The sequence below is a fragment of the Lepus europaeus genome, chromosome 1 (assembly GCF_033115175.1).
Source record: "Lepus europaeus isolate LE1 chromosome 1, mLepTim1.pri, whole genome shotgun sequence".
Classification (NCBI taxonomy): Eukaryota; Metazoa; Chordata; class Mammalia; order Lagomorpha; family Leporidae; genus Lepus; species Lepus europaeus.
In genome coordinates, this window is record NC_084827.1 from 120,327,292 (window position 1) to 120,339,436 (window position 12,145).

The 12,145-nt window shown below is 43.5% G+C and overlaps 2 protein-coding genes across 5 annotated transcripts in view; one reads left to right on the plus strand and one right to left on the minus strand.

Moving 5' to 3' along the window:
- LOC133757676 (uncharacterized) overlaps positions 1-2,614 on the minus strand; it is a 135,535-nt gene extending 132,921 nt beyond the window's left edge. For all 4 annotated transcript variants that reach the window (XR_009865714.1, XR_009865712.1, XM_062188337.1 and 1 more), the window contains exon 1: positions 2,517-2,614. Coding sequence is in view for 2 of the 4 variants with exons in the window: in XM_062188337.1 (XP_062044321.1) it covers positions 2,517-2,607 (91 nt within the window). In the remaining 2 variants the exon portion in view is untranslated. The remainder of the gene's footprint in view (positions 1-2,516) is intronic.
- Positions 2,615-2,720: 106 nt separating this feature from the next.
- The window catches only part of AGPS (alkylglycerone phosphate synthase), a 139,446-nt gene continuing 130,021 nt past the window's right edge, over positions 2,721-12,145 (plus strand). The window contains exon 1 of the mRNA XM_062188360.1: positions 2,721-2,983. Coding sequence (XP_062044344.1) covers positions 2,736-2,983 — 248 coding nt within the window. The 5' untranslated portion in view covers positions 2,721-2,735. The remainder of the gene's footprint in view (positions 2,984-12,145) is intronic.

A 12,145-nucleotide genomic window follows, 5' to 3' on the forward strand; every position in this document is an offset into this window, starting at 1 on the left:
AAAAAGCTGGCCCCAGTATATGGCACTTAATATAACAAATAGTTGTTTTAGAAAAAGTTCTTATACTCCTTGAAAAATCTGTTTCAATGTGTTGCTGCAAAGAATCACAACAGTCTAGATTATGGCTATTTTTTAGCATTTAACAAATTCATAAGTATTTCTTAGTTTCCATAATTGTGCTAAATTATTTTTTAATTTAAAGATTTTATTTATTTGAAAGGCAGAGTTACAGAGAGAGAGGAAAAGGCAGAGAGATAGAGAAATAGAGAGAGAGAGATTGATTGATTTTCCATCTGCTGGTTCACTCCCCAAATGGCTGCAATGGCCAAGGCTAGGCCTCACTGAAGCCAGGAGCCAGGAGCTTCTTCTGGGTCCCCCCAGGTGGTGTGGGGGCCCAAGTACTTGGGCCATCTTCTGCTGCCTCCCCAGGCACATTAGCAGGGAGCTGGACTGGAAGTGGAGCAGCAGTGACTCGAACTGGTGCCCATATGGGATACCGGTATTGCAGGTAGGGGCTTTACCTGCTATGCCACAGCACCAGCCCCATTAAATTATTTTAATAGCTGCAAAAATACTTTATCATATCAAAATAATTCATTTAACCACTTGTCTGTTGCTAGACATTTTTTTAAAAAAAAGATTTTATTTATTTATTAATTCGAGAGGTAGAGTTACAGACAGTGAGAGGGAGAGACAAAGAGAAAGGTCTTCCACTGGTGGTTCACTCTCCAAATGGCCACAACTGCCAGAGCTGGGCTGATCTGAAGCCAGGGAACCAGGAGCTTCATCTGGGTCTCTCATGTGGGTGCAGGGGCCCAAGGACTTGGGCCATCTTCTACTGCTTTCCCAGGCCATAGAAGAAGAGCTGGATTGGAAGAGGAGCAGCTGCGACATAAACTGGCACCCATATGGGATGCTGGCACTGGAAGTGAAGGCTTCACCTGCTACGCCACAGCACTGGTCCCTGATGCTAGACATTTGTGTTGTTGTCATTGTGGCTTGGTATCTCTTTGTATATGAATCTCAGAGGCCATGAAATCTGCAAAGTTCTGATAATGTATATTTTAGGACTTTTTGGACCACATATTGCATATTCTGTCTATTTCTTCCTTTTTAAATGAAACAATACTTCTCAACTCTCAAAAACATTAGCTTGAGGGCTGTATAAAAACAGATCCCTGGGGCCGGCGTTATGGCATAGCAGGTATAAGCCGTGGCCTGTGGGACTGGCATCCCATAAATGGGTGCTGGTGGGAGTACCAGCTGCTGCACTTTAGACACAGCTCCCTGCTAATATGCCTGGGAAGGCAGCAGAAGACGGCTCAACTCCTTGGGTCCCTGCACCCACATGGAACACCCTGAGGAAGCTCCTGGCTCCTGACTTCAGATTGGCCCAGCTCTGGCTGCTGTGGACATTTGGGGAGCGAACCTGCGGATAGGGGACCTTTCTCTCTCTGCCTCACTATAACTCTGCCTTTCAAATAAATGATCTCTCTTAAAAAACGAAACAAAACAGACCCGACTAGAGTTGGCTCTTGCCTAATAACTTGCCTAGGCTTAACCAACAGATTTATCAGGTGTGGGCTTCTTTGGAAGCTCACGGTGAAGGTATAAACTCATCTGTGGATGTTGGCAAGAGCCCAGGGTCAGCTGACAATAGGCCCCGGGGTTTTGGTGTTCATCGTTCATCGGAGCCCTCTGCCAACAGTTTTCCTTTTGTTAAGAAAGCATAACATGAAGGTGCTGATCCCGTGGCGACAACACAATGGCCAGTAGCACTGCCAGGTTTTGTAAAGGCTAATTCTTAAGTAAGGCACTGGCTGGAAAGGGCTGTGGGGCAGTCTTAGGAGATGGCCCCTTAATTTCACCAAGTGAAATTAATTTTATCAAGAAATTAAGCTAACTTGTAAATAATCGAGAAGTCTCAAGAGCAGCTCTTCAGTAATTTTATATGTAGCAATAAAAACAAAAACGAACCACCTGGCCTCCATTCGTGTCAGAATCCAGAAACGAATGGAAAAAACTTAAACTGCAACTCAGTTTTAGCAATTAACTTAGCAAGTTCTCAGAAGAGCTGGATATGTCTGTCTCAGTTTGTTCATCTGTAAGATGGAGATTACTGATTTGAGATCTATCATTAAGCACAGTGCCATATTCGAAATAGGTGATGAGAAATGAGAAAATGAAGGGCCGTTTGCTTGGATGGTCAGAGGTAATGACAGTCAGTTTTGAGCTACTTTAGTGACCTTCACTCCCACGCCCACCCCCCACCGTGGGGGAGAGCAGAGGCGCAGCACTAGCATTTCTCTGGGCAAAGGAAGGTGGTCTTCTTGTCAGGCCCGGTAACACCGCCTGCTCCTGTTCCGAAGCGCCTACCCCTAAAAAGCTCCTCGAGAGGCCCAGGCCACACCCGAAGGCACCTCCCAGGATTCTAGGACTACTGCGGGGGCGCGTGTGGTTTGGCTCCTGGACCAGCTCAGCCCAGCTGGGCCAATAAGGGGTGGGCTCAAACTCACCTGCTCGGCAGGTGCTCCCGGCCGAGGCGTGACCAAGGCGGGCGGGCGGGCGCGGTGGGCGGAGGCAGAAAATGTGAAGCTCCAGGCGCATGGCACCCGCCGCCCAGTCGCCGCGGTGGCTGCCGGGATGCGCCGCAGCGAATGGTCGCGCCGGGCGCCGCTCTGAGTGACCTTTCACCCGCGCCCAGCGGACCCGGGCGGCGGCACAAGGCGGAAGCCATGGCGGAGGCGGCGGCTGCAGCGGGCGGGACCGGCGCGGGCGCGAGCTCGGGCTCTGGAGCTGACCGGGATCGGGACCCAGATCGCGCAGGGCGGCGGCTGCGGGTTCTCTCGGGCCATCTGCTGGGCCGGCCCCAGGACGCTCTGAGTACCAATGAGTGCAGAGCGCGGAGAGCCGCGGCAGCGGCCACGGCGGCGCCCACGGCCACTCCCGCCGTGCAAGAGTCGGGCATCATCCCCAAGAAGCGGTGAGTACGGCCGAGGGAAGGAGCTGGTGGCGAGGGAGCAGGCTGGGCCTGTGCTGCGGGGGGCGGGGGGAGGCGGGGAGGGACAGGGAAGAGGGGTACAGAAGGTGACATGAGTGGGCAGAAAGCATCCCAGTCGCGCAAAGTACGGACCCACCTCTCTGACAGGTGACTGGACTGGAGCCTGGACTCTACCGGGACGGGATGGTGGATTGTGGCCACTGTTTGAGGGTGACAGACCCGGAGAATTCTTACAAGGGAAGAGTTTTAAAGGAGTCCTTTCCCTTGGGTTCTTAATGCCAGGAATTCATTCCTTTTCTTGAACGAATACTTAGGGGCTGTGGTTTTGGAATGGCTAACAGGGATTCTGTTAGGCTTCTCCGAGGAGATTTCAGGTTAGCACTAGAAGATGATCACAGGGTTCCCTTCTAATTCGTGAAAGCCTGAGAGTGTGTGTGTGTGGGTGGGTGGGGGGCGGGCGTTGGTGCCCTGCAAAAAGGTACCATTTGGCTTCTGTGGAGTAGACTTCTACTTGCTTATGGGCATGGTCTTTGACTTCGAGGGAGGAAACCAATGAGTGAGTGGGTAAGAAGCAATGAGCGGTAAACACTAGTTAGTGATGGAGGGTGTGGTGTTGAACTCCGTGTAACCAGCAGCTAAAAGACAAGGATCTCTGGATGAAGGATATTTCTAACAGATCTTGAGATATGACTTCTGGGGAAATCTTAATCTATGAAATTTACTGGGAGAAGCTGTTTGCTGAGATGTGGCTTTGAGTGCATAAACTCTTGAGAGTGAAATAAGATGTTGCTTATGTTTAATGCATACTTGCAAAGTATTAGAGATGTGCTAAATCCGTCATTTCTTTTATTCCTTCCCAAGCCCTCAGATAGGTACAGTTAAAAAAGAAAATTTTTAGCTTAGCAGATACACTGTGTGGCAGTTTAGAATTAAAGCACATCAAATTTACTTCAGTGCCAAGTTCTCAAGTTATACTACTACTACTGAGTTCATTCATTCAACATACATTAGTCTTTCTCTGTTACATACATACTATACTAGCTATGCAGAGATTTAAGAATACAGTATTTAAGTAACAAATGCAGTATATAAGGAGCAAATATCTTAGTAGCTGAAGTTCTAATAGTGTAATGACAGACTTAACTGGTAACTGTAGATCATAGTCACTTAATCTAGTTCTGGGTGTGTGTTTGTTATGACAAAAGCTTTGCAGAGTTAAGATTAGCCGAGTAAATCACGAAGCTTGCATTGGAGATAGCCTGCCAAAGTAGAAGAGTGTTTTTGGGAGGCAAATAGTAGGTTCACAGGTAAAGACACGAGAGACAAATTAGGGAACTGCTGGCAGTTAGGTTTGGCAGGAGCTGGTGAGAATGACATGGATAAAGGCTAGAGAGGTGAGTCTTGTGTGCAGGATTTTGCCTGGGGCAAAATATCATTAGATTTACATTTTACAAAAGTCCCTGGAACCAAACTGAAAAAGGTTGAGCAGTTTAGCAATATCATGCTCAACTTGGGTTTGAATTTCTACTACATGGTTTAAATTGCGTGACCTTGGGCAAATCACTTAGCCTTCCTTAGAGGTTTAGTCTCCGCATTTATAACCATAGGAACAATCAGTTCTGCTTTGCAGTACTGCTGTGAGAATTAAAAAATACAAAAATGATCAAGTGCTTAGTACAGGGCCTGTTAACGCAGCCCCTCAACAAGAGGTAGTTGTAATTTTCATTGTGTCCAAACACAGAGGGCCATTAAGAGACTGGTAGGCTGATGAGAAATGGTGGGATTGTGAACTAAGGCATAATTCAGAGAAGAAGCATTCTGTTAGTGAAAAGGTTAGGAAGTAAACTTTTCTAGAACTTGTTTACTGGGTGGTAGGAGAGGGAGGAATCAAGGATCATGTCATGTCCTCCAGCTTCGATTGGAGTTATGTAGCCATCATTGGGCTTAAAACTTTTAAACTAGCTTCAGACACATCTTTTTCTACTCATTTCTATGCACATATGTGTGATTGTACATTTGTATGTATTTTCACATTTTAGGAGCCAAGAGGGCTGGTTTTCCTTATGGCTCGATTTAGGTTCACTGCTTTCAAGGAAAAATAGTAATGCATACTAGGTGATGGTTGAAGCTTTCCATGGCTGAAGATGACTGCCTCCAAGATGTGACTGCTCCAAGGACTGGAAACAGCAGTTGCTCAGGCACAGTTGTAGCATGGGTTGCGCCTGCTCTTTGGATTAGGGTTAGGTGGTTAGTGGTAAAATCTTGTCCTGTATGAGTATTTTGAAGAGAGAGAGAGAGAGAGAGAGAGAGAGAGAATGAGAATGAATCTTCCATCCACTGGTTCACTCCCCCAGATGGCCTTAAAAATTGCAGCTGGACCAGGCAGCAGGAGCCAGGAGTTCCATCTGGGTCTCCCATGTGGGTGGCAGGGATTCAAGTACTGGAGCCATTATCTGTGGCTTCCTGGGCACATTGCAGGGGACTGGATCAGAAGTGGAACAGCCAAAACTCTAATTAGCACTCTGAAATGATATGCAAGTGGCAGTTTAACATGCTGTGTCACAGTGCCTTCCCAGGAACCGAATTGCTGGAGGCATCAGCACTGCCTTCCAGAGCCTGCATTAGCAGGAAGCTGGATGGAATCAGGAGCTGGAAATGGGAATTGGACCCAGGTTCTCTTATGTGGGATATGAGCATCTTAACTGCTAGGCTAACCTCTTGCCCTCTTGAGTAGTGACTAGAAGACTGAAATTTCATGTCTTCATTCTTCTTACAGAATAGTCATGTGTCCATTGACTTATTCAGCATTTGTAGGGTAGTTGCTTTGTGAGAGGTACTGTTCTAGGCATTGGAAGTAAAGGAATGAATAGTCTTCATCCTGAAAAGAAATTGCAATTTGGGGAGGGAGTTACACTTTCCAGGATAATTAGAGCCATTGTAGTTACAAGTATGGATGTTGCACAAAGGAAGCAAAGAGTGATCTGCTTTATCTGGGGGGCCAAGGGAAGCTTTCTGGAAAAGATTTTAAAAATATTGGTGATAGTTTGTCAGGTTGCCTGGATGGCAAGGAGAGTTTGTATTCCAGGCAGAGGTGACAGAGCAAAGCAAGGGGTTGTGAAAGTGCATACTTCATTTGGGTAACTAGGGAGTTCACTATTAGTAGAGGTGGGAGGAAAATGAACAGCGCAGGGCAGTGGCAGATCATGGAAGCACTTGGCCTAAAACTCTTGAGTCATTCATTCATTCACTCATTTAGGCATGTAATGTAGAGCAATGAACACATACTCTGCCCTTAGGGAACTTGCATTCTAGTTGGAGTGGATGCAGTGAGCAAACATGTAATATACTATGTTAGACGGTGACAAATATAATAAAGGAAAATGAGGCAGCTTGGGAGGTGGGGGTAGGTGATGGAGAACCTTGAAGAAATTGTGCTGGAAAGAGGCATGCTTGGATTGGGTTTGGCTTAAGAGAGGTCACTCTAGCTGTAATCTTATGAGTAGAGTGGAGAAGGGTAAGAATAGGCACATGGATAATTTGGAGGAGCCTGTTGTCAGAGTGAGAAATAATGATAGATTAAACAAAGGTGATGGCAGTGAAAATGGGGAGGAGGGGGTGGGTTGGAAAGTTTTGGAAGTTAGTGCAGTAGGTGATAACTTTTTTTTTTTGAAAGATTATTTATTTGAAAGGTAGAGTTACAGAGAGAGAAGAGACAGAGAGAGGTCTTTACACATTCCTTAGGATTCTGTCATTCCTTTTCTATTTTCAGTCAGTCTGCAGGCTCCAATGGCATAGTAAATGCTAATTAGTTCTATAATTTTAAAGTTGTCACCTACTGAGGCCAGTGCTGTGGCATAACAGGTTAAGCCACTGCCTGCAACTCCAGTGTCGGCATCCCATATGGGCACTGACTCAAGTCCTAGCTGCTCTACTTCCAATCCAGCTCCCTACTAATGCACCTAGGAAAGCCAGGAGCCAGATGCTTCATCCTGGTCTCCCACATGGGTGGCAGGGGCCCAGACACTCGGACCATCCTCCACTGCTTTAACAGGCCATTCCCAGGGAGCTAGATCAGAAGTGGAGCAGCTGGGACATGAACTGGCATCCATCGCAGCCAGCAGCTTTACCTGCTACGCCACAATGCTGTCATTGCATTTTTTTAAAAGATTTATTTATTTATTCAAAAGGCAGAGGTACAGACACACACAGGGAGGGAGAGAGAGAGAAATCTTCCAGCTACTGTTTTATTTCCCAAATGGCCGCCATGACCAGGAGTGGGCAAGGCTGAACCCAGGAGCCAGGAGTCTCTTCCTGGTCTCCCATGTGGGTGCAGGGGCCCAAGGACTTGGGCCATCTTCTGCTATCTTCCCAGGCACATTAGCAGGGAGCTGGATTGGAAGTGGAGTAGCCAGGACTTGAACTGGTGCCTGTATAGGATGCTGGCACTGCAGGTGATGGCTGAGTCATCCGAGCCATAACTGAGCCACAGTGGCAGCTCCCCAAATTTTTTTCCCAATTTTAAAAAATTATTGTAATGTTATAGAAAAGAGAAGGAAGATTCCTTGTTTACTTCTGTTCCTTTACACTGTTAGCCACTTTCCCAGGTGTAACTTTGGCTCCAGTCTCATTGTGGTTTGCATTATTAGTCAGAACTGCTCTGTGGCAATTTTTACAGAGGTTATTAACTCTTCTGATTCATGTCAAAAAAGTATCTGATGAAGAATGCTGCTAATTAACTTACTTGCTTGTAATGTTGTTTATATGCTGCTTTTTAAAAAGTAATATATTGAGGCCAGTACTGTGGCAAACCGGTTAAAGCCCCAGCTTGTAGCACTGGCATCCCATATGGGTGCTGGTTGGAGTCCTGGCTGCTCCACCTCCAATTCAGCTCCCTGCTAATGCACCTGGGAAAGCAGTGGAAGATGGCCCAAGTGCTTAGACCCCTGCACTCACGTGGGAGACCCAGAAGAAGCTCCTGGATCCTGGCTTTGGATTGGCTGAGCTCCAACTGTTGCAGCCGTTTAAGGAGTGAACCAGTGGCTGAAAGACCTCTTTCTCTCTCTTTCCCTCTGTTTCCACATATCTCTGTAACTCTGTCTTTCAAATAAATAAAATAAATCCTTTTTAAAAAATAATATATCATTTACCATCCACCAGAAGCTTTGGTAGATGCTTTCCAGGAGGAGAAAGGCTCAGTCTCTTGTAAATGTTTCCAGTGGAGCATACTGAAGCCGATAGGAACAGACGCATTTCTGCAGCAGATACTGGCAAAAGTGAGCTGACTTTGACTTACATTAGTTGACAGAATTTGAGCCTATTTTGGTAGTTAGTTATGTGGCATGAAATACTAGTCTACTTTGAGTTCCTAGCTAAGAATTCCAGTGATAATAATAAGACTTTTAATTTGAATATGTCCAAATATGCCAGGTACCATGCTAAAGTTTATGCATTGTTGTCTCTTAAAATTCTCTTACAGCGCTAGGAAGCAGGTGATGCTGTATGTATGTTACAGGCAAAGCAGTGGAGCCTCAGAGAAGTTAGTCTAGGTCACGCAGCTCTGAAATGAAAGAGATGGCACTTCACCTCTGGTCTTACTCCAGAGCCCATGTTTCTTCCTCCTGCTATAAATACATTGCTACTCTTGAAGTTGTTCCCTGGGGAAAAATTACCTACTTATTTTTATTATTCATCAAGTTGCTTTCTGTGTCATGCCAAGTTTCAAACCTTTTGGATTAAATAGATCATGATGAAATACTATGCCATGTAGTTAAGAAGGCATTAGTTTATGTTGTACTTGCTGAATAAATTATAAAATGTATCTAATGAAAATGAAATTCATAACTTACGAAAATATAATGCATGATTTAAGGAGATAGAACAGCCTCTGTGTGTGTGTGTGTGTGTGTATGAGTAAATTTTGCTCTTTGGCTTGTGAGAAGACAGAGTTGGAATAAAAGTGAACCAAGAAGAAGAATGTGGAAGACCCAAGATCCAAGAAAAAGCGAAGAAAAGAGAGGAGATCTGGAGGAGTTAGTGCTTGGCCAAATGTTTTCTTAGCACTGTGAATGAACAAGAGACCCTGAAGACGTAATATTTATTGTTATTTGATACTGTACTTCTTAGATTGCATTTTGAGACAGACTAGACTTTTTCTAAATAGAATTCTTTAAGTTGAGAAGTTACCTTAACGTACAGCCATCTACCCTATGGTCAGTTAATAAAAATATCTGGGAATAAATGATCTTTTTAGGATGCAGGAAAATGGAGTGCTGTTGCAGTCAGATGAGATACTTTATGGAACAGTTCAAAAGGAAGTACTAAGCAAGTATTACTCCTTTTGATTTTATTTCCTTGCTTAGAAGATTATTTCTGTTCATCAGATTAATATGTTATTTTCAACCTAAAGCAAGTCAGAGGTTTGGGCCAAGTCTTGAGTATCATCTACCCTTCTGACATAGAGTAGTAATTGCCCTCCCTGCATTAGTGCCATCTACTGGATTTTAAGGGTAGTGTTTTATCAGATCCCTGTTCCAAGTTGTGAGTTCAGAATCATTTGAGAGGTAATATACAAGATACAGACAGGGGTAAAAATGTGAGCATTTTTACTGATAAAGCTGTTTGGATAACATGGCTTAGATCTGGATTCCCGATGTTTCCCCTGAATTAGATTCTATCACAGGCAATGCTAGCCCATGGAAGGACTCCTGCTGGGGCAGAGCCAACACCAGTAAGCCTAACACATGCCATCATGACCCTAGAGCATAGCCTCTCTGTAGTGGAGAGATTCTAAAGAGAGAGTAAGGGCTGACCTCAGGTGCTTGCTGCCTTTACTCAGAATTCACTCTCCAGCTAAATGACCCCTATGAAAACTGTGTGTGTGCACGTTGGGTAGAGGGTAGAAGCATTCTAGTTGTTGAAGTTGTCCACATTGGAAGCTAGAACCTGGAGAACAGGGGTATTGTTGGAGTGCTTTTTGAGAGATTTGATGGTAAGTGAACAGCTGCCTTATTAGCATGTGTTATCCCTACTGCCTACTGAACACTTTACAAAATTTCCTTTACGTTTCTCTAAGAGGATCTCTCCTAATGAGAGAGATCTCATTTCAGGGCTATCTCTTGTTTTTATTGATATCTATTGTGTGCTTTAGATGCACATTAGAATTATTGCTATCCCTAGGTCATTCCTTTCCTTTCACCTCTTTGATATGTTAGCATTTCCCAAACTATAGTACATATAGCCTGATGGTCCTGAGATAATTTGAGTGTGTTATAAATATTTTTATATATACTTATATTTGTTAAACTTTATTGAACTGTTACACAGTTTGTTTCAAAAGTAAATTATAGAGGCTGGCGCTATAGCGTAGAAGGTTAACCATCCACTTGCAGTGCCAGCATCACATATGGGCACTGGTTCGAGTCCCAGCTGCTCCCCGTTTGATCCAGCTCCCTGCTAATGGCTTGGGAAAGCAGTAGAGGATGGCCCAAGTTCTTGGGAAAGCAGTAGGGGATGGCCCAAGTTCTTGGTCCGCTGCACCCACGTGGGAGGTCTGGAGGAAGCTCCTGGCTTGTGGCTTCAGATCAGCCTAGCTCCAGCTATTGTGGCCATTTGGGGGAGTAAACCAGTCGATGGAAGACCTCCCTCTTTGTCTCTCTGTCTAACTTTGCCTCTCAAGTAAATAAATACATCTTTAAAAACAAAAAGATACACAAAAAAGTAAATGATGGAGTTCTTAGCTCCTGGCTTCTGCTTACTCCAGCCCCAGCTGTTGTGGTCACTTGGGGCATGACTCAGTGGACTCTCTGTCTCTGTCTCTATGTTACTCTGCGTTTCAAGTGGAAAAAAATGAAAAGAACAAATTACATGTTTAAAACTTAAATTTTTGTGAAGTAATTATATATGTCTTATTAATGTTTAGATTAGGAAACAGCATTATTAGTACTCAGGAGCTCCCATCATGCTCCTTCCAGCGGCCTCTCCCACCAGGGTGACTACCACCTTGATTTCTGATTCTATAGTTTAGACTTGCCTGTTTGAACATCATATGAATGGGATTGTTTGATGGAATCAGACATTGTGTTCTCTTTTGTATTTGACTTCCTTGTTCAGTGTTAACATTTGTGATATTCATATGTGCTGTGGTATCTAGTTATATTTTGTTTACTTTCTTTCCTGAATAGTATTCCATTGGATGGATATATAACACAGTTTATTTAGTCTATTACTGATGAACATTTAGATGATTACTTTTTTGCTTGATTAATGATTTAATATAAAGTACATATTAAACTCATTCTTTACAAATATAAGGATTATTGCATAGGAAGGGGCTAAATTACTCATAGTATTTAGTATTTATTCCGTTTTCTTAAGTATATCACTTATCTGAGATAATAAAATTATTCCAATTATTGAATTATTGTTGTAAATATATTATATTGAAGCTTTAAATACAGTGATCTCAGAGTCCTTGTAATGTTCAAATATTTCTTACAAACTTAGAAGATTTTGTTTTAAAATCGTAGGTATAAATTTGTTACTCAGTTATGTGACTTGCAAGTCAGTCATTCTTATAGACTGGATTCTCTTAAATTTTGTCAGTACATATAAATGATTTGTTTTTGTGTGATTTTTAAAAAACAGGAGTATCTGCTTTTGCTTTTTTTCATAAGCATTTATGTATTTAATTCTGGATCTTTTGATAGTTGAAATATACTTACTATTAAGGAAGACTGCTCGTAGTAACTGCAGTTACTTTTGATGAGAGAATTTTGCCATATGGGTGAGATTTAGAGTTGTAGATACCATCTTGTCACTGACTAAGAACACTCTTGTATGATTGCTGATAATGTTTGGTTTTGCCAACAAGTTTGAAGGTATTAACTAGAGGATTTGGCCAGGATGCTGATCACATTCTTTTTAGCAACTTGCTGGGACACACCAGATTCTATTTATAGTTGCTATGTCAGAAACCTTATACCATCCAATGGAAGAGTGTTCATGTATCCTTTGAGTAAAGTAATATGATTTATTTGATTCATTATATTCAAGGAAGTTTACCACTACCACTCAGATTGATTCCTTGGTTGGATTTGCATTTCTTGTAAAAGGTGCTTTATAGGAATCCAGCATCAGGGATATTAA